The 23,587-nt window shown below is 38.8% G+C and overlaps 1 protein-coding gene across 9 annotated transcripts in view; it reads right to left on the reverse strand.

The window, feature by feature from the left end:
- ATRX (ATRX chromatin remodeler) overlaps positions 1 to 23,587 on the reverse strand; it is a 284,010-nt gene that overhangs the window by 40,149 nt on the left and 220,274 nt on the right. For all 9 annotated transcript variants that reach the window (XM_054470837.2, XM_054470836.2, XM_054470841.2 and 6 more), the window contains 2 exons: positions 14,729 to 14,906; positions 13,498 to 13,692 (listed from right to left, as the gene is read on the reverse strand). In XM_054470837.2, coding sequence (XP_054326812.1) covers positions 13,498 to 13,692; positions 14,729 to 14,906 — 373 coding nt within the window. The remainder of the gene's footprint in view (positions 1 to 13,497; positions 13,693 to 14,728; positions 14,907 to 23,587) is intronic.

A 23,587-nucleotide genomic window follows, 5' to 3' on the forward strand; every position in this document is an offset into this window, starting at 1 on the left:
CAGAAAGAGACAAAAATAAAAATGGAAAGGATGATATTTTTGAAGAACTAATGGACATACATTTCTCAGAAGTATAGATGAAAAAACTGAGGCATAGAAGTCAGATATTTTGACTAAGATAAAGATTCAAACCCTGGTCTTGCCCCAGGACCCCTGTTCTTAACCACTCTGCTACACTGACTTAGGGCTAAGGATCAGTAAGTTCAGCACCAAAGACAATCAAGGAGGACTAGGATCAGCTCTGACACCATAAGATTGTGTAGTAACTAGATGAAATCCATACCCTCCCCAATATTATACACCTTGATAACACTGAATATGCCTTTCCATAAACCCACAGTATTGATTAAAGCAGTGTAAAGTCATATCAAACCTCAATTTACTTCTCTACAAGCTTAATCATATAGAATATTAATGTCAGGATAGTATAGTGTAATGGTTAAAGAGTGTGGAGTCTGGAGTCACAGCACTGAGTTCAAGCCCCGGTGCCACCACTTTCCATGCCATAATTTCATCAGAAAATAGAATTGTACCTGCTTTGTAAGGATTAAATAAGGTAATGCTAGCAAAATCCTTAGCACAGTTCCTGGCATAAACATTGCTCAATAAAGCTTAGATACTGTTTGTTTTTTTAATTCAAAGGTTTAGCTGATAACTATTGTAAAGGCAAATTATACTACTACATACCTTGTACACACAAGAGTGGTAGACCTTGTCAAAAATAGATTCCCAAGGCCTACCTCCAGAAATTCTGATTCAGTAGGTCTTAGATGAAGCCAGGAATCTGCATTTTTTTTTGAGACAGGGTCTCACTCTGTCACCCAGGCTGGAGTGTAGTGGTACAAACTTGGCTCACTGCAGCCTCGACCTCCTGGGTTCAAGGGATCTTCCCAACTCAGTCTCCGAAACAGCTGAGACTACAGGTGCATGCCACCAAGCCTGGCTAATTTTTTGTAGAGACAGAGTCTTGCTATGTTGACCACGCTGATCTTGAACTCCTGGATTCAAGCAATCCTCCCACCTCGGCCTCCCAAAGTGCTGAGATTAGAGGTGTGTGCCACTGTGTCCGACTAGGAATCTGCATTTTTAATCAAGCCACCAGGTGATTCTCCAAGAAGTACACACAAGGAAAAACACTATTTTAAAGGCATGTCAACTATTGCCTCACAACATTTAGCTTGCAATTTTAGCACAAAAATTCATTTGTTCACATAGCACATTTTTATTGAATACTTGCTATGTGCTATATTATGTATTATGCCAGGTATTGGGGATAGAGTGATGAAGATGCATTAATATAGTTCTTGCCCTCCTAGGCTAATAGGAAGTTTATATTCTAGAGAGAATAGATATTTTAATTTGCCTATAAAGTAAAAAAGCTTACCATTTAAATCATTTATTAAATGAGCATTTACTAAACGCAAACCTGGTATTTTAAATTTCAGGATTTCTATGATCTTAAGCAGCAAATATTTCTAGTACTTCCAACTCTCCATAAGGAGACACTTTTTAAAGTCTATCCTAAACTCTCCCCAATAGAATCTTGCATACCATCCCCAACTCTGCCCTCTACCCCAACACTGCCAGCAAGGCTGCCTTATCTACATTGATGTTTCCACTGACAATTATTTATAAGACAGCTTGCCAGAGTTAGGGAGGCTGACATCTCAGGGTATCATTGACTCCATGGTCTCTGTAACCCAAATGTTTTCCCTAAAAGACTTGGTAAATGGCTCTTTAATAGTTTTTCATGTGTCATAAGGTGGTACAATAAAAAATAAGACAAAACAGCACTATAAATAAAGTATGGTCAGTCTGTTAACAAGTATTTATTGTGTAGTTTGTGGAGGGAAAATAGAAGCATCTCTTTACTTTGGAAAATTACTACAGAAGCATCAGCTGGCTATAAGGTAGACTTTATTCTAAAGTTGCCTATATTATTTAAGAAAAAAAACCCCTTTCAATGTTCTTTGTCAACTGCATGCTAACTTTATTGAAAGTGAAGATCAATATCTAATAAATATTATATTCCTTCCTGATTACAATTGATCTCTGAGGGAATGCAAGCCTCAAATACCTATGTCTTCTGCAGCTTAGCTGAGATGATCTCCTTTGGCTCCTAAATGTTTTCAGTTTTCTACTGATCTGTCATATATCAAGCTTAATTTTCTACTCAGGATCAGGACCTCACACGACTCCTCTGAAATTCCAAAAATGTAAGTCCATTAGTATTTCAGAGAAATGAACCTACTATAATGGTAATATTAATAACAATTATGGAAACAAAAACAGCAGCTTACATTTGAACACTTACTATGCGCTAGGTAGTAGTATGTTTACATGAATTATTCCCTTTGTGAGAGAAGTACTGGCACTACTCTTGTCTTCTTCAGAAAAATGAGGCTTAGAAAGCTTACATGGTTTGCCTAAGATTACATCTGAAAAGGGTGGTTGGCAAGTTATTTAGGACAGGGCTTAAACAAGCTGCTCTTTTTACTTGGCATCAACCACCCCAACAAAAAACGAATAGGATGCTTTTATAATCTGCAAAGAAATGGTAGAATTCAAACAATTTTTCTGATGCCTGTTATTTTTTCTGGTGGTCTATTCATATTCAGATGAATAACAATCATTTTATACTAGTAAATACAAAGATAGGAATATTCAAACTTGTTTTATTAAACAAAAAAATCCTAAACCTGTGATTTAAAAAAAGGCAAAGAAGTAGGAGACAATGACATCAAACCTCATATATGCTTCAATTATGAGCATGGCTTCCTAGAAGTATATGACAACAAATATTAGGTTCACATACCACCATGTGGTTCATACCCCATAGGTTACTAACACTTGCTCTACAATTAAATGTGTTATTTTGAACCTTTATTCTCAAAAGTAAATGTATGCAGGTTAACAGAAAGTTCCTGAAGTAAGTGGATTAGCTATTTCATACTTTACATCAAATTATTTTAATGGAATGTATTTCACACTGGTATTAAGAATGACTAAGGTGAAACCTTATATTACCATCTGCCGGCTAATAAAACTGTACAATAACATCTCTGTTGAGTAAATTATGCTTTGAAGTATTAAAGTTTGAATACAGGACTAAAGAAAGGGGAGAACACTGCACACAAATTCAGCATAGAGAAAACAAACCTAAAGCCTCACTTAAGATACTTTAATTTAAATCCCCATTTTGTTCTCCCTGTAATCATCAACTAGTTCACATTTAAAAAGACATACGTAGTCCAGTGCTGGAAAAGGGAAGTATAAAAAAATTTCTATGCCAGTTTTACTGGCTTTTGTTTTCTTAATAAAAGGTACAGAGTAGGCTGTGTATACTGTACTTAAGAGGAATAAAACACCCACTTAAGCATATTATAAAATATAACCTAGGCTGCAGGTGGTGACTCATGCCTGTAATCCCAGCACTTTGGGAGGCCGAGGTGGGTCGATCACTCGAGGCCAGGAGTTCGAGACCAGCCTGGCCAACATGGAGAAAGCCCATCTCTATGAAAAATACAAAAATTAGCCAGGCGTGGTGGTGCATGCCTGTAATCCCAGCTACTCAGGTGGCTGAGGCACGAGAATCGCTTGAACCCCAGAGGCGGAGGTTGCAGTGAGCTGAGATTGCAGCACTGCACTCCAGCCTGGGCGACAGAGTGAGACTGTCTCAAAATAAAATAAAACATGACCTTGACCAAAATTTTCATCTCTGATATCTGTATAATTAATAAGTTTATTACCAGAAAAGGTACTTTCTCTAACATAATTTACATAAATGTTAACAGGTTAGCTATCAATTTAACATTTACATAAACATTAACAGAGGTTAGCTGTTAATTTAACATTTTAAACACAAGCAATTAAGATAACAAATCGATATTGCTAGAAACTTGTGTTAAACTACTTATAAGTCTAGATCATGCTACAGTTTCAAAATGGCTGAGAAACATTATCCTCAACAACTAAAAAGATGCACAGATACTTGGTAGAGATGATTCAGGAGGCCCTTAAATCAACTTATTAAAAAATAGGTTCACAGGACGTCAAGGCTATTATATTTCCAAAAGGGAAAAGCAGCAACAGTAAGAATCCAATGAGGGGATTTAAAATAATAAAGTGGACAGGCATAGTGGCTCATGCCTGTAATCCTAACACTTTGGGAGGCCGAGGCAGGAGGATCACATGATGCCAGGAATTCAGGACCAGCCTAGGCAATAGAACGAGCTCTTGTCTCAAAAATGAAATGAAATGAAATAAAATAAGATAAAAATAATAAAGTAATGAGTAGAGTGGTGAATGAAGCTGACTCATATAGCAAATTAAGCATCCAACTGAAGATATAAATTAAAGCTCCAATTCTCTTCCTTCCACAAACCCACTGTGACAGACTAACCAATCTTCATCTCAATTTTACTGCTTGAAAAGTAAGTCTAATTCCAACACTGCTTTTCAATGATATATGAATCACTAAGGAACACTATAAAGGCAACTAGAATTTCAAAAAAGTCTAGATAAAAGTGCCAAGCAATTATCCACCATGATCAAGTGGGCTTCATCCCTGGGATGCAAGGCTGGTTCAACATATGCAAATCAATAAATGTAATCCAGCATATAAACAGAACCAATGACAAAAACCACATGATTATCTCAATAGATGCAGAAAAGGCCTTTGACAAAATTCAACAATGCTTCATGCTAAAAACTCTCAATAAATTCGGTATTGATGGGACGTATCTCAAAATGATAAGAGCTATATATGACAAACCCACAGCCAATATCATACTGAATGGGCAAAAACTGGAAGCATTCCCTTTGAAAACTGGCACAAGACAGGGATGCCCTCTCTCACCACTCCTATTCAACACAGTGTTGGAAGTTCTAGCCAGGGCAATTAGGCAGGAGAAGGAAATAAAGGGTATTCAATTAGGAAAAGAGGAAGTCAAATTGTCCCTGTTTGCAGATGACATGACTGTATATCTAGAAAACACCATGGTCTCAGCCCAAAATCTCCTTAAGCTGATAAGCAACTTCAGCAAAGTCTCAGGATAAAAAATCAATGTGCAAAAATCACAAGCATTCCTATACATCAATAAGAGACAAACAGAGAGCCAAATCATGAGTGAACTCCCATTCACAGTTGCTTCAAAGAGAATAAAATACCTAGGAATCCAACTTACAAGGGATGTGAAGGACTTCTTCAAGGAGAACTACAAGCCACTGCTCAATGAAATAAAAGAGGACACAAACAAATGGAAGAACATTCCATGCTCATGGATAGGAAGAATCAATATCATGAAAATGGCCATACTGCCCAAGGTAATTTATAGATTCAATGCCATCCCCATCAAGCTACCAATGACTTTCTTCACAGAACTGGAAAAAACTACTTTAAAGTTCATATGGAACCAAAAAAGACCCCAAATTGCCAAGTCAGTCCTAAGCCAAAAGAACAAAGCTAGAGTCATCACACTATCTGACTTCAAACTATACTACAAGGTTACAGTAACCAAAACAGCATGGTACTGGTACCAAAACAGAGATATAGATCAATGGAACAGAACAAAGCCCTCGGAAACAATACCACACATCTACAACCATCTGATCTTTGACAAACCTGACAAAAACAAGAAATGGGGAAACGGTTCCCTATTTAATAAATGGTGCACTGGAAAAACTGGCTAGCCATATGTAGAAAGCTGAAACTGGATCCCTTCCTTACATCTTATACAAAAATTAATTCAAGATGGATTAAAGACTTAAATGGTAGACCTAAAACCATAAAATCCCTAGAAGAAAACCTAGGCAATACCACTCAGGACATAAGCATGGGCAAGGACTTCATGTCTAAAACACCAAAAGCAATGGCAAACAAAAGCCAAAATTGACAAATGGGATCTAATTAAACTAAAGAGCTTCTGCACAGCAAAAGAAACTACCATCAGAGTGAACAGGCAACCTATAGAATGGGAGAAAATTTTTGCAATCTACTCATCTGACAAAGGGCTAATATCCAGAATCTACAAAGAACTCAAACAAATTTATAAGAAAAAAAACAAACAACCCCATCAACAAGTGAGTGAAGGATATGAACAGACACTTCTCAAAAGAAGACATTTATGTAGCCAACAGACACATGAAAAAATGCTCATCATCACTGGTCATCAGAGAAATGCAAATCAAAACCACAATGAGATACCATCTCACACCAGTTAGAATAATGATCATTAAAAAGTCAGGAAACAACAGGTGCTGGAGAGGATGTGGAGAAATAGGAACTCTTTTACACTGTTGGTGGGAGTGTAAACTAGTTCAACCATTGTGGAAGACAGTGTGGCGATTCCTCAAGGATCTAGAACTAGAAATACCATTTGACCCAGCCATCCCATTACTGGGTATATACCCAAAGGATTATAAATCATGCTGCTAGAAAAACACACGCAAATGTATGTTTACTATTCACAACAGCAAAGACTTGGAACCAACCCAAATGCCCACCAATGATAGACTGGATTAACAAAATGTGGCACATATACACCATGGAATACTATGCAGCCATAAAAAAGGATGAGTTCATGTCCTTTGTAAGGACATGGATGAAGCTGGAAACCATCATTCTCAGCAAACTATCGCAAGGATAGAAAACCAAACACCACATGTTCTCACTCATAGGTGGGAACTGAACAATGAGAACACTTGGACACAGGAAGGGGAACATCACATACCAGGGCCTGTCGTGGGGTGGGGGGACGGGGGAGGGATAGCATTAGGAGATATACCTAATCTAAACGATGAGTTAATGGATGCAGCACACCAACATGGCACACGTATACATATGTAACAAACCTGCACATTGTGCACATGTACCCTAGAACTTAAAGTATAATAATAATAAAAAAAAGTGCCAAGCATTGCATTATTCACTAAGGATAGTGAAGGAAGCACAGAATGCAGTTCTTGCCTTTAAAGAGGTACGAAGAAAAGAAAAAATAGTCAGGTCGCTAATTAAGTCTGAGGTATTAAATCAAATTAGAAGTAGAGAAGTAAAAACTGAACAAGAAGAGAAATGGAGGAACAGGAATTAAGTAATAATGACCTAAAGAGAAAGTGATGAAGCAGAAAGAGATATAGTAATCACATATCAAGTAAGTTAAAAAGAAGTGCTTTGGGGACTACCAAAAGACAAAAAAACCTCATAAAAGCATGGAATTTAATTATTACTTAGCAGCAATTGAAAGGATGAAAATGTATCATTTTTTGCAGTCTTTCATCTTAAAAATCATGGACAAGAAGGAAGGTGTTTGCAATTGTACTATAATAACAGGAACCAACTTCAAAATACCTTGAATAAAAGCAGCTTCAAATACCAAAAAATCCCTCACCATGAATATCCAAACGTACCAAGAAATCCCTCGCCATGAATATCAAAACGTACCCATTTCAGATGACCAGTTTTCAAATTCTATTAAACTAGTGGCAATGTTACATGAAATTCTAATTATAAATCAAGGGAACATTAATAATTACTGAGTATCTACATTATGCCCAGTACTTCTCTGTCTCCATTGCTAACATCTCATTTCAGACCTGTATTACCTCTCCCACCTGAATCATTTTAGTAGCATCCTAACAAGTATCTTAATATTCATTTTCTTTTCTCTGATCCATCCTCCACACTGATACATAAAATGACTTTTTTCTAAAATGAAAATGTGATGGTAGTCTCTTGCTTAAAATTGTTAAATAGATACCACAACCTATAACACAACGTACAAACTAATTTCTATGATTTGATTCCCACCTACCTTTCCAGTCTTTACTTTTACCTCTTCCCACACTCACCCTTACTCTACCACTATCTCCTTATACTCTTATTTATTTTTAACTACTGAGGCTCTTCAAACTTATCATGCCATGTTATTCATGTGCTTCTTTTTTTCTATTCCTCGTCTTGAAGGGCCTTTTGATCTTCTGCCATCTTAGCAATGCCAACAGTTACCCAGTTCTACTTTCAACATCTGTTCAAGCATATCAATATCCATCCCAAACTTTCCAAGAAAGAAATGAATATTCCTTCCTTGGCACCTGCACAGATTTCTATTATAGGATCTGTAACTCTTACTATACTACTTGCTTAAGGTAAGCTTTTAAGACTATAGCTTCTTGGGAACAGAATCCTAGACTTATTTATGAGTGTATCCTTAGAGACCAGTACAATTGGCATATCATAGGCACCCCAAAAAGTTTAAATCAATGAATGAATAACTAAGCTTCATTATTTAAGATAAAATTTTTCGGCTGGGCAAGGTAGCTCACACCTGCAATCCCAGCATTTTGGGAGGCCGAGGCAGGTGAATCATCTGAGGTCGGGAGTTTGAGACCAGCCTGGCCAACATGATGAAACCCCATCTCTACTAAAAATATAAAAATTAGCTGGGTGTGGTGGCACATGTCTATAATCTCAGCTACTCGGGAGGCTGAGGCACAAGAATCATTTGAACCCAGGAGGCAGAGGCTGCAGTGAGCTGAGATCACGCCGCTGCACTCCAGCCTGGGCAACAGAGTGAGACTCTGTCTCAAAGAAAAAAAAAAACCATTTTCGCTGCCTATCCCTTTAAAAGCTAGTCTATTATCAGTTGAGTTCTACCATTTATTTTCATGAAATGTCTGATCGAGCCCACAATAATCACTCCAGGCTAATTTTCTAAAAGCCCAGATTCATCATACAACAGCCCCATTCAAGATCTTATAGTAAACATTATTTTAAAGCACAATGCCTCCATTTGCCTTTCATGGCTTTCCTACTTATCTAACCTCCACTCTTCATCAATGCCAGGCCAATTTCATCATCCCTTAAGCCTGGTACATAAATTCTTACCTCTGTCCCTTTGCCCAAACTGTTCAATCTCTCATTCACACTTGATTCTTCCCTTTATCCAATTAAATACTAACCATCTTTTATAGGCCAACCAAGTCTGATTTTTCTCCCATGAAAATTGTATCTGAATGCTCCATCCTTCCCCTATTATAAGCAAAGATACTCAGAACCAGTCACATCAGCACTTCATTCTTTCCCTTTTAAGAATGTTACTTTTCCTCCCCCTCCCCCTCTCCCCTTTCTTTGGTCTCCCTCTCCTTTTTTCAGTCTCCCTCTGTTGCCAAAGCTGGACTGTACTGCCGTGATCTCGGCTCGCTGCAACCTCCCTGCCTCCGGCTCCTGTGATTCTCCTGCCTCGGCCTGCCGAGTGCCTGGGATTGCAGGCGCGCACCGCCACGCCTGACTGGTTTTTGTATTTTTGGTGGAGACGGGGTTTCACCGTGTTGACCGGGCTGGTCTCCAGCTCCTGGCCTCGAGTGATCTGCCCACCTCGGCCTCCCGAGGTGCTGGGATTGCAGAGGGAGTCTCGCTCACTCAATGCTCAATGTTGCTCAGGCTGGAGTGCAGTGGCGTGATCTCGGCTCGCGACAACCTCCACCTCCCAGCCGCCTGCCTTGGCCTCCTAAAGTGCTAAGATTACAGCCTCCGCCCCGCCGCCACCCCGTCTAGGAAGTGAGGAGCCCCTCTGCCCGGCCGCCCCGTCTGGGATGTGAGGAGCCCCTCTGCCCGGCTGCCCCGACTGGGAAGTGAGGAGCGCCTCTGCCCGGTCGCCCCGTCTGGGAGGTGAGGAGCACCTCTGCCCGGCCGCCCCATCTGGAAGGTGAGGAGGGCCTCTGCCCGGCTGCCACCCCATCTGGGAGGAAGTGAGGAGCGTCTCTGCCCAGCCGCCCTGTCTGGGAAGTGAGGAGTGCCTCTACCCGGCCGCCCCGCCTGGACAGTGAGGAGTGCCTCTGCCTGGCTGCCCCGTCTGGGAAGTGAGGAGCGCCTCTGCCTGGCTGCCCCGTCTGGGAGATGAGGAGCGCCTCTGCCCGGCCGCCCAACGTCTAGGAAGTGAGGAGCGCCTCTGCCTGGTCGCCCATCGTCTGGGAGGTAAGGAGCGCCTCTGCCCGGCCGCCACCCCGTCTGGGAGGAAGTGAGGAGCACCTCTGCCCGGCCGCCCCATCTGGGAGGAGGTGAGGAGCACCTCTACCCGGCCGCCCCATCTGGGAGGTGAGGAACGTCTCTGCCCGGCCGCCCCGTCTGGGAGGTGAGGAGCGCCTCTGCCCGGCCGCCCCGTCTGGGAAGTGAGGAGGACCTCTGCCCGGCCGCCACCCCGTCTGGGAAGTGAGGAGTGCCTCTGCCCGGCCACCCCGTCTGGGGAGTGAGGAGTGCCTCTGCCTGGCCGCCACCCCGTCTGGGAGGAAGTGAGGAGCGCCTCTGCCCGGCCGCCCCGTCTGGGATGTGAGGAGCGCCTCTGCCCGGCCGCCCCGTCTGGGAAGTGAGGAGCGCCTCTGCCCGGCCGCCCCGTCTGGGAAGTGAGGAGCGCCTCTGCCCGGCCGCCCTGTCTGGGAGGTGAGGAGCGCCTCTGCCCGGCCGCCCTGTCTGGGAGGTGTACACAACAGCTCCGAAGAGACAGCGACCATCGGGAGCGGGCCATGAGGACGATGGCGGTTTTGTTGAAAAGAAGTGGGGGAAGTGTGGGGAAAGGAAGGAGAGATCTGATTGTTGCTGTGTCTGTGCAGAAAGAGGTGGGCATAGGAGACTCCATTTTGTTCTAACTAGGAGAAATTCTTCTGCCTTGGGATGCTGTTGCTCTATGGCCTTTCCCCCAGCCCCGTGCTCTCTGAAACATGTGCTGTGTCAACTCAGGGTTAAATGGATTAAGGGCGGTGCAAGATGTGCTTTGTTAAACAGATGCTTGAAGGCAGCATGCTCTTTAAGAGTCATCACCACTCCCTAATCTCAAGTACCCAGGGGCACAAACACTGCAGAAGGCCGCAGGAACCTCTGCCTAGGAAAACCAGAGACCTTTGTTCATGTGTTTATCTCCTGACCTTCTCTCCACTATTATCCTATGACCCTCCCATATCCCCCTCTCCGAGAAACACTCAAGAATGATCAATAAATACTTAATTAAAAAAAAAAAAAAAAAAGAATGTTACTTTTTTCTCCCCAACCGGATTATCAGCTCCTTCAGGTATCTGATTGTACTTCCTTTATAGATCTCTCACAGTTTTTAGTTACTGTGATAGAAAGGCAACATGGCACTGTGTTTTAAAAACTTTTTTTAAAAAAGCAGGCACGTCCTCTCTTTGAATTAAATCTTATGTTGAAGTCCAATACATTAAAAAGATAAAAGAGGGGCTCTGACTGAAATGGATGTCGGCATCAGAGTGTTCATTGCCTGGCCCTTCTGTACTTGCTTAGCTACATGGTAACAGTCCCTAAAGCATCTCCTGGGGTTCCTTGTAACACAGTTTGAAAACGACTGGGTTCACAATGAGATGCCATCTCACACCAGTTAGAATAATGATCATTAAAAAAGTCAGGAAACAACAGATGCTGGTGAGGATGTGGAGAAATAGGAACGGTTTTACACTGTTGGTGGGAGTGTAAATTAGTTCAACCATTGTGGAAGACAGTGTGGCGATTCTTCAAGGAGCTAGAACCAGAAATACCATTTAACTCAGCAATCTCATTACTGGGTATATACCCAAAGGATTATAAATCATTCTACTATAAGGACACATGCACACGTATGTTTATCACAGCACTATTTACAACAGCAAAGACCTGGAACCAACCCAAATGCCCATCAATGACAGACTGGATAAAGAAAATGTGGCATATACACACCAAGGAATACTATGCAGCCATAAAAAGAATGAGTTCCAGTCCTTTGCAGGGACATGGACGAAGCTGGAAACCATCATCCTCAGCAAACTAACACAAGAACAGAAAACCAAACACCGCATGTTCTCACTCATAAGTGGGAGTTGAACAATGAGAACACATGGACATGGGGAGGGTCACATCACACACTGGGGCCTGTCAGGGGGTGGGGGGAAAGGGGAGGGAGAACATTAGGACAAATACCTAATGTATGCAGGGCTTAAAACCTAGATGACAGGTTGATAGGTGCAGCAAATCACCATGGCACATGTATACCTATGTAACAAACTGCATGTTCAGCACATGTATAACAGAACTTAAAGTAAAAAAGAAAAAAAAAGAAAAAGGACCAAGCGCGGTGGCTCACACCTGTAATCCCAGCACTTTGGGAGGCCGAGGTGGGTGGATCACGAGGTCAGGAGTTCAAGATCAACCTGGCCAACATAGTAAAACCCCATGTCTACTAAAAATAGAAAAAAAAATTGCTGGGCGTGGTGGCAGGCGCCTATAGTCCTAGCTACTTGGGAGGCTGAGGCAGGAGAATCACTTGAACCCAGGAGGTGGAGGTTGCAGTGAGCTGAGATTGCGCCACTGCACTCCAGCCTGGGCGACACAGTGAGACTGTCTCAAAAAGAGGTCTCACTTCTTTTTGAAAAGAGAGGGAGAGGGAGAGAGGGGGAGAGGGAGAAGGAGAGAGGGGGAGAGGGAGAGGGAGAGAGGGGAAGAGGGAGGCGGGGGTGGGGGAGAGATGGGGAGGGGAGAAGAGAGAAAGAAAACTACTGGGTTCAAATTCTAGCTGTAACACTTACTGGTCATGTACCCTTGTGTAATCACAAACTCTAAGTCTCAGCTTCCTGAGATAATGTATATGAGACAGGCCTTTGTAAACCTTAAAGTTTTCCATAAATTTGAGAAATATTTAACCTTCACAAGACATAAGCTAAACTGACTATATTATACCATCTTAACAGTTATATTACACAATATTACTGACTGTGAAAGCATTCTATATTTTAAAGTCCAGATTTATTTAAACTAAAACATCCTAAATGTCATTCAATTCTGGAAATCCCAGGTCCTCTGCTTTCTAATCTCCATTTGGAGGACAAAAAATTATAATGATTAAGAGTAATGCTTTTGAGTTGGTCAGATATGATTTGAAGGCCAGCTTTACAATATGGTGTGTAAACTTGGGTAAGTTACCTAACCTCTCTGAACCTCAATTTCCTCATCTTGAAAATGAAAACAGGACTATCTGCTTTTCAGTTGCTGCTGGATTGAGGGAGATAATCTGAACAATGTCTTGTTTTTCTTAGTATTCTCTCACAGTATACCTCTCAAAGTCAGCAAATAATACACATTTATAAAATTAACTGGTTTCCTGCAACCCGAAATTCACCATATGAATAAATTTGAAGTAATTTCCCCTTTTCTAATTGGAAAATTTGTCTGCTACTTCTTATAAAAGTTGAAAAGTATATTAGAAAATATGCTAATTAGATATATTATATATGGCATAAAATACGTGTTTCAGAATATACTATCTTTTTGTGGTGCTATATGGAGAACTGATCGAGCACCCTATCATTTATAACTTTCTAGACAAAATTCATTAAATATCATTTTATTATCCTTGAAAAATTCTGAAATATAGCCTTAATCAGATGACTAACTTTGATATCAGTAGTAAAATTTCCTTAGTCCACGTTGGTTTGTTAAGCCAATAATCTAAATATCTTTACCTTTGGCAGCATGGGAGTATCCCTCTTCTTCTTCTTTTCTGAATTAGGGTCATCTAATAAGTCTGGCTCAAAAGTATAAAGTTCAGTAAGCTCATTCATAGTAAAATGACGCTCCACCTGCTGCTGATCAACAACTCGAAAAGACAGTGACTGCTTAGTTACTTGCCGATCATAAATCTTATCTTCCATGGTTCCCTTTGTAAAAAGAAGGAAGAATATACAAAAAAATAAAATTTTGTAAGCATGAAACTTAATCAAGGATAAATACGGTTACTGGTTAATATGAAATGGTAAAACTTCATGGTAGTATATAGCCATAAATAAAAACTCATCAGCAATTTTGCTTAATTCATGAAAGATTTCATCTGTTTAGCATAGTTTACTGTAACAAATAAAATTACATTACTGATAATTATTCTATATTAACTGACCAAAATGCATTCATGTATTGCTTTATTTATTTCTGTACTCTGTAGAAGGAGGACAGCAGGCAGATATCAGATTAAACAGAAATAAAGGGACAGACACAAAAAACATTTAGGTAAATATTGAAGTTAGAATGCAAGAGAGCAGTTTGATTCCTTTTCAATGTAATATAATAAGCTATCACCAAACACCATAAAATGCCTTTATATCGTTTTATTTTCTGTAATTTCAAGACAGAAAACAAATATAAAATACCATATCCATTACATATAAACTACATTAATTAAACGTATACATTATATTAAATGTATATTAAATATAATAAAAATTACATTATAAATGAGAATGTACAGAAGTTTTAAACTTAACAGGAAAGAAAAAAATTAAAGAAAATTGAATAAATAAATAAACAAATAACAGGAAAGAGTTTACATAAAGTTGTCAATCAACTTAAGTACTAAAGAAGATCAAATAAGCAAGGATCTACCAAAAAAAACCCAGTCTCTGGTTGAGAAGCCCAGACTTGGAGGCAGGTTGAGAGGGGTTGCATCTGCTGTGGGTAGCATCTGCTAAATCTGTTTACTCATGCAAAACAATCTCAACCTGAGAAAGATGACATTACAGAAATCGATACACTACAAAACAGAAAATCAAGAAAAGCCAAAACTGACTTCTGCTGCTTTATGTACAGAAATGGTATTTCCAACTTTGTTTCCCTCTCTGTAATACACATATGTTCCATATCTCTAAAATATTATCAGTTTCACATGAACTTTCAATATGAAAAAGAGAATTATAAACCTACCTGAGCTAAGAACCTATATACATAAACAGGCTTAGTTTGTCCAAAGCGATAAACTCTGAATATACTCTGGATGTCGTAAGATGGATTCCAAGAAGCATCGAATATAATTACTCGATTAGCAGCTACCAGATTAATTCCTAGAGATCCTGCTTTAGTAGAAATGATAAATAATCGCCCTCTGAAAATGAAAATATAGAATAAATGCTTCAGTAATTAGTACTTTACAAATATTTTAATTACAATATGACTTTTTGATACTTAGGCAGTTTTTTTTTTTTTTAACTATCAAAAGTTCAGAGAATTCATTTCTTACTTACTGAAGAAAATAATATATTATCTAAGGAGTCAGGATGATAATACATATGCCCAGGAAGAATCCTATTGTTGGAAAATAAAATCGTCTGATTTAAGAATAAAGATGAAATGAAAAATCAAATATTTACAATGTAGTCAAGGTTTTATTTACAGATTTCTGAATAAATTTAGAGAATTTATATATAACTTGAAAGTCTATATTGTATTGGGTACAGCTAGGGGCACTAAGTACATCAAAATGAAGGAAAATGCAAAAGTAGGTGAATATGTAGGGGTGACTCAACATTTATAATACAGCATAATGAATGTAAGGAGAGGCGTTAGACAGATGCGAGGTACTGAGGCAGATAAAACAGGAGCAAGAAGACAGACACAGGGCTCCAGGAAGGGTGTCTAAAGAAAAAAAAAAGAAACTGATAGATTACCTGATTTGTTGGAACATAAGCATTTATAATGTTTCTTTTTTTTTCTGAGACTGAGACTCGCTCTGTCACCCAGGCGAGAGTGCAATGGTGCAATCTCGACTCACTGCAACCTCTGCCTCCCAGGTTCAAGCGATTCTCCTGCCTCAGCCTCCTGAGCAGCTGGGATTACAGGAACAACACCATGCCTGGTTAATTTTTGTATTTTTAGTAGAGATAGGGTTTCGCCATGTTGGCCAGGCTGGTCTTGAACTCCTGACCTAAGGTAATCTGCCCACCTCGGCCTCCCAAAGTGCTGAGATTACAGACGTGTGCTACCATGCCTGGCCAGGATTTACAATATTTCTACAGGATAATTTAGAAATGAATTGGTGATAGGTATATAGAAAATTAAGCAAATGGTAAAAACAAATCAATACTTCAGCAAAATATAATAAACAAGTACACGAAAAAGGAAAAACAATCACAGTATTCAAGTGGCTTACAAATATTTACATAGCCACAATAAAGAAAATACTGCAAATTAATTTAGGCAAATATTATGAAAAATTATACTGGGAAAACGAATGAGGAAAAGTGTGCATGTGCTTGTGGTAAATTACTACCTTACACTTTAGAAAGGATGTATGTAAGTAAGTAAGAATTGCCAAGAGTTGAAATTGGTTACCTCCAGAAAGTAGAAATCACAGGTAGAAAGAGGTTTGGTCACGGGACTGGTTTTTATTTGAAGCCTTGTAAAACTATCTGTTTTTTAAAAATATGTAAATATATTACTTTGATATTAATGAAAATTTAATTTGAAAAAGATTGGATAAACACTTTTTGAAAATAAAAACAACTCTAAGGAAAAGAATTACTCAGTTCCACTCCCCAGAAACAACCTCCATTCAAATCATGATATATTTCCTATAGATTCCTTTTTTTTTAAATATATACTTTTTAAATTTTGCAGTCAGGATAATATCTGTATATACAATATGTATTATGAACATTTCCCCAAATTTCTTGGTAAACATCATGCTTGGTAGCTGCATAGTATTTCATTGGATGATTGTACAATAATTTATTTAATAATTTCCTTATTGCTGGTAACTTACAGAGTGACAAAAATCCCTGGAATATAATAAGCTCTCAATAATCAACACAAAATGTCTTTCTTTTCTTTTATGAAAGAAAATTAATGACTAAAATGCCATACTAATTACATTTATAGCATTCATTATACACTAGAATGCAAAGAAACTCTAAATTTAAATGATGGGAAAAAGTTTACAATTTAGTTTACCAATCATATTATATACTAAAGAAAAATCCTGGTATAAAATAAATAGAGATACTAAATTCATGTTTTATGTCAATTTGGAGCTACCATACATCTATGAATATAGACTATAGAAATTATCACAAAAGTTGACCAATTTTGAAGAAAATGTATTTATCACAGTGTTATTTTACAGTAGCATAAGGTTGAAAATTAAACAATATGTATAACATAGAGAAGTAAATTACACTCTGGCTATGTTACCATTAAAAATCCAAAATACTATGTTATGTGGAAGAAAAGCAGAATATAGAGCCTTACTAAATACAACTGCAAATGCATTAAAAACAAAACATATAAACACAATGTTAATAGTGGTTCTCTGTGGTCAGTGGGATTATGATGACAAGTTTCATCTTTATACCTCTATAACACATATTCATTATAGAGAATAAACTGTAGCGTCTTTAATTAGAGGACATACTTGAAGGTATATGGGTAAATGCTGGTCCAAAATTATTCCAGTTATTAATATCTATCCCACATAAGCAAAAGATGGCATAGAGCTATACAAAAGAATCAAGCATATAGAATGGTATAAACTATGTAGGTTAAAAAACACACATACATACATACACACACACACACACACAACACACATGAAACCTTAAAGAACTTCAATACGCAAGTCCATATTGAAATAAACTACCCAATACATTTTTTAGATATTCTTAATACTAAGTATTAGTATTAAAGTATATGCTCAAAACAAACATAATTAAAATATAAAGCATTATTTGGATAATGCTCCTATAAACCATCTTATACATGTCTTTTGATAAAAGCATTTCTGTCAGGTACGTATCTAAGAGTGGAATTGCCGAGTCATAGGGTATTTACACGCACTGTTAAACTGAACAAATTGTTCTGTAAAGTAGTTATTCCAATTCATATTCCCACCAGCATTATATGAAGCTTCCAGTTGTTCAGGTCCTTGGTACTCATGGTACTATCTTTTTGTTTTTATTATAACCTTTCAAAAACAGTTTAAGGTTCACAAAAATTACAGCAGTTGAGCTCCCATATATCCTCCACTCTCAGCTTCCAATGGTAACCTACAACTTATATAACAACAATACATTGTCAAAACCAGGAAATTGATGTTGGTGCGAACTCAAGTACAGAGCTCATTTGGGTTTCATCAGTTTTTTGTTTGATGTATAGTTCTACAAAATTTTTATCATGCATGTAGAATCATGTAACCATTACCAAAGCAGGATACAGAATTGTTCTATCATCACAAAAAAACACCTTCCTTGTGTTATCCCTTCGTATTCATGCCCTTCCCCTAACCCTAAACCCTGACAACTACATATCTGTTCTCTATCATTATACTTCTGTCAAAGTAAGAATGGCATTTTCCAGTCAGCATGAGATCCATATAAGTTGTTGCTTGGATCAGTAAGCTGAGCAGCATTCCATTATATAGATATACCACAATTTGTTTATCCATTCACATGTTAAATAACATTTGGTTGTTTCTAGTTGAGGACCATTCTAAATAAAAGCTGCTGTGAACATTTGTGTTTAAGTTTTTATGTGAAAATGTTTTCATTTCCATGGGATACATTTCGGAGAGTGTAATTGCAAGGTTATATGACAAGTATGTTTAGTTGTTTAGTTTTGTTTTTTTAAACTGCCAAATTGTTTCCCAGAATGGTTGTTATTTTATATTCCCACTAGTAATGTAGGATAGATCTAGTTTCTCTATATCCTCACACGCATTTGATGTTGTCACTATTTTTTATTTTAGCCATGCTGACAGGTGTGAAGTGACAACTCATGTGGTTTTAAATTACATTTTCTTTCTTTTTCAGAGACAAGATCTCACTCTGTCTCCCAGGTTGGAGTGCAGTGGCACAATCATAGCTCACTGCAACCTCGAATTCCTGGGCTCAAGTGATCCTCCTTCCTCAGCCTCCTAAGTAGTTATGACTATAGACATGTGCCACCATGCCCAGCTAATTGTATTTAATTTTTTGTAGAGACAGATTCTCACCATGTTGCCCAGGCTGATCTTGAACCCACGGCCTCAAGTGATCCTCCCACCTCAGCCTCCCAAAGCCCTGGGATTGCAGGCCTGAGCCACTAGCCTCACCTAAATTACATTTCCCTAATGGCTAGTGATGCTATCTTTTCATATGCTTATTTGACATGCATAGCCTTCTTCAGAGAAGTGTCAGTTCAAGTCCTTTGCCCATTTACTAACTGGGTTGTTTTCTTCCTGAGTTCTTTATACATTCTGAATGAGTCCTTTGTTAAATATGCAAATGCAAATATTTTCTCCAAGTCTGTAAGTTGTCTTTTCCTTTCCCTAAGAGTCTTTCACAGACAAAAGTTTTTATTTTTGATTAAGTCCAATTATTGATTTTTTATTTAATGGATTATATGCCTTTGGCATCATGACTAAGAACTCTGACTAACCCTAGATGCACAAGATTTTCTTCTGTTTTCTTATACAAGTATAATAGTTTTACATTTAGATTTATGATTCCTTTTGACTTGATTTTTTAAAATATGGGTAAGGCTTAAGTAAAGGTTTGTTTTTGGTCTATGAAAGTCTAATTGTTTCAATACCAGTTTTTGAAAAGGCTATGCTCTCTCCATTTAATTGCTTTTGCATCTTTTGTCAAAACCATTTTTAACTTGAATTTCTCTGATAATTAATAAGGATCATCATGCTTTCATACATTTATTGGCCATTCAGATATCGTCTTTTGTGAAGTCCTGTTCAAGTTTTTCCCCATTTTTCTATTGGGTTGTCTAGTTTATCCAATTGATTTTTAAGAGTTCTTTATATATCCTGGATGAGACCTTTTTAGATCTATATATTGGAAACAGCTTCTCCAACTTCGTGGCTTGCCTTTACACTCTTAATGTGAAATGACATTTGTATTAGTCAGGGTTTTCCAGAGAAACAGAACTAAAAGGAGTTAAGAACTTGTGTGTATGTGCATGTGTGTGCGTGCACGCGTGTGTGTGTGTGTGTGTAGACATATTACGGCATTAGCCTCACTGTGATTATGGAAGCTGTCAAGTGCTACAATGTGCTGTTCACAAGCTGCAAAACCAGGGAGCTAATCGTATAAATCCTGGTCCCAGTTCAAAGGCCTGAAAATCAGGGGGTAGGGTTGTGGATGGGGGCAGTTGGTATAAGTCCTAGTCTGTCTGAGTCTGAAGGCTGAAGAACCATGATTACCAATCTCCAAGGGCTCGATAAGATGGATGTCCCAGCTCAAAGAAAGAGAGAGCAAATTTGCCCTTCCTCTGCATTTTTGGTCTATTCAGGCCCTCAATGGGTAGGATGATGCCCACTCACACTGATGAGGGCAATCTTCTTTACTCAGTCTACTAATTCAAATACCCTTTCAGGAGCACCCTCACAGACATATCCAGAAGTGTTTTATCAGCTGCATGGGCATCTCTTAGTGCAGTCAAACTGACACATAAAATTAACTATCACACCTTTGGTGAACAGAAGTCCTTAATTTTAATGAAGCCCAAATCACCAATCTTGTATATATACAAGGAACAGAAGGCAGCTCTGAAAAGTGAAAAGGATGAGGCAGATGGGTAGGGCCCTCAGGATATAAAGGATAATGTGGTACTGAGTTTCATGGGCTACCTTTTTATTTTTAAAATCTTGTTTTTTTTTTGAGACAGGGTCTTGAATTGTCACCCACACTGGAGTGCAATGGCATGATCACAGCTCACTGCAGCCTTGACTTGCTGGGCTCAAGCACTCCTCCCACCTCAGCCTCCCAAGTAGCTGGGACTACAGAAATGCACTAATGCACCCAGCTAATTTTTAAAATTTTTGTAGAGACAGGGTCTCACTATGGTGCCCAGACTGGTCTTCAACTCCTGGGCTCAAGTGATCCTCCTGCCTCACTTCCCAAAATGCTGGGATTACAGGTGTGAACCACCGAGCCCAGCTGTTATAGACTTTCTTTCTGCCTCATGTATCCTAGATTGGTTGCTGAAGAACTCCAGAAGGTGCTGTCAAAAAAATCTCCAAGAAAAGCCTACCCTCCAGCCAAAGGACCAGAAAAGGGGCAGCATAGCAAGACAGAAAATGTTAGGATAACCACTCAATTCCAACCAAACAGTACAGCAAAAAATGCAGCTGAATCCTCAGCCTTCTACCGTAACCAAGTTATAACAAGGCACTACCAGGGTGGGGTCAGAGAAGTCTGATTTAACAAGGTCCTCCCTGTGACCCAACAGTGTCAATGAGGACCATGTAGGGAAACAATACATCCACCCACACCCAGCAGTTACAAGAAAACCCCTTCCCTTCCTACTGGAATTATACCACCATCCAATAATAACTAATGAGTCACCCCCTGTGGTGTCGGTGGAGGCCATCTGGAAAGAAGTAAACAGGTAATCTTGAGCCTCTGTCCCCCCACCCAGCCAAGGTAATACCAGTAGAGGCCTAGTGAGGAGACTGAACTCCCACTATCAACTGGCAACAATGTAGTAGGGCACCTCATGCCCTGCCAAAACATTTGTCAGAAGATGCCTACTATACCAAAAGATTTAAATAAAATCCAGCATCTCATGATATAGTAACCAACATGCCCAGTTTAAATGGAAGAATTTTCTCATAATAAGAACCAGAAAAACCTCAAGTTCAATGAGAAAAGACAATCAACAGACACTAACACTGAGATGACACAAATGTTAGAATTGTCTGACAAGGATTTTTAAAGTAGTCATTGTAAAAATGCCTCATAAGCAATTATTAACATACCTGAGACAAATGAAACAAATAGTCTCAGCAAAGAAACAAGAAGACATAAAAAAAGAACCAAATGAAAATTTTAGGCTGGGCACAGCAGCTCAGGCCTGTAATCCCAGCAAGTTGGGAGGCAAAGGCACGCAGATTACTTGAGGTCAGGAGTTCCAAACCACTCTGGCCAACATGATGAAACCCCGTCTGTACTAAAATTACAAAAGTTAGCTGGGTGTGGTGGTGCATGCCTGTAATCCCAGCTACTTGGGTGGCTGAGGCACGAGAATTGCTTGAACCTGGAAGGTGGAGTGTGCAGTGAGCTGAAATCTTGCCACTGCACTCCAGCTTGGGCGAGAGTGAGACCCTGTCTCAAAAAAAAAAAAAAAAAAATTAGAACTGAAAAATATAACAGAAATTAAAAACTCAGAATGAGTTCAGTAGAAAGCAAAGAACAGAAGATTTGGTGATTTTAAAGACTAAACAACAGAAATGGCCTAATCTGAACAACAGAGAAAAACGGAATGGAAAAGAGACTCATGTACCTATAGGACTATAATAAAAGATTTAACATTTTTGTCATTAGAGTCCTAAAAGAAGAGGAGAAGGAAGGAGGGGCTGAAACTCAAAGAAATAATGACTGAAAATTACCAAAATGTATTAAGAAACATAAACCTGCAGGTTTAAGTAGTTGAATGAACCATAAACAGGATAAACCCAAACAAATCCATGACAAAATATATCAGTCATCTTCCGAAAACGTAGAAAAATAATCTTGAAAGAAGAGAGAAACGACACCTTATCTAAGGGGGGAAAAACAATTCAAACAGCAGGTTTCTCATAAGAAACCAGGGAGACAAGAAGGTAGTGACACATATTTTTCAAGTACTGAAAGGAAAGAATTGTCAACCCAGAATTCTATATCCAGCTGAAATACTATTCAAGAATGAAGGGGAAATCATTTGTTGCCAGCAGACTTGCTGTTAAAGAATGGCTAGGCCAGGCATGGTGGCTCACGCCTGTAATCCCAGCACATTGGGAGGCCAAAGCAGGTGGATCACTTGAGCTCAGGAGTTCAAGACCAGACTGGGCAACATGGTACAACCCCATCTCTACAAAAAATACAGAAATTAGCCAGGTGTGGTGGTGCGCACCTGTAGTCCCAGCTACTTGGGACACTGAGGTGGGAGGATGGCTTAAGCCTGGGAGGTCAAGGCTGCAGTGAGCCAAAATTGTACCACTGTATGCCAGCCTGGGTGACAGAGCAAGACCCTGCTTAAAAAAAAGGAATGGCTACAATAAGTTCTCTAAATACAAAGAAAATGATAAAAGAAGGAATACTGAAACATTAGGGAGAAGTAACAGCAAATAATAAATATGAGTCAATACAACACTTTCCTTCTGTTGTGTTTTCTAAATTATATTCTATGGTTGAAGAAAGAATGATTACACTGACTGATATGGTTAAACACTTGAGACAGTCATATTATAAAAAGGGAATCAAAAGGATATAAAGAGGTAAGGTTTTTGCACATCAATTAAACTGGCAAAATGTCACCAGTAGACTGTGTGTATAGGTATGATGTAATACCTACAGCAACCACTATCAAAGCTACACAAAGAGAAATACTAAAAAAAACTACAGATGAATCAAAATAGAATTTCAAAAATATAAAACTAACCCACAGGAACGGAGGAAAAAGAAATCATAAACAAAAGAAAATTGAATGAAAGAGAACAAATTGAACAAAAAAATAAAATGGTAGACTGAAGCCCTACATTAAATATAAACGGTCTATATACACCATTTAAAAGAAAAATTAAGTGGATAAAAAATAAAACAAAAAACATGACCCAACCACATGCTGTCTACAAGAAACTCACTTCAAATACAACAACATAGGTGAGTTGAAGTAAAAGGATGAAAAACTATATACCATGCAAACACCAATCAAAATAAAACAAGAGTGATTATATTAGTATCAGGTAAAATAGATTTCAGAGCAAAGAAGATTATGAGGGATAGAGGGGGCACAGCAATACTAAACGTGCACAATAAACAACAG

This window comes from Pongo pygmaeus, chromosome X (assembly GCF_028885625.2).
Source record: "Pongo pygmaeus isolate AG05252 chromosome X, NHGRI_mPonPyg2-v2.0_pri, whole genome shotgun sequence".
In the NCBI taxonomy this organism is placed as follows: Eukaryota; Metazoa; Chordata; class Mammalia; order Primates; family Hominidae; genus Pongo; species Pongo pygmaeus.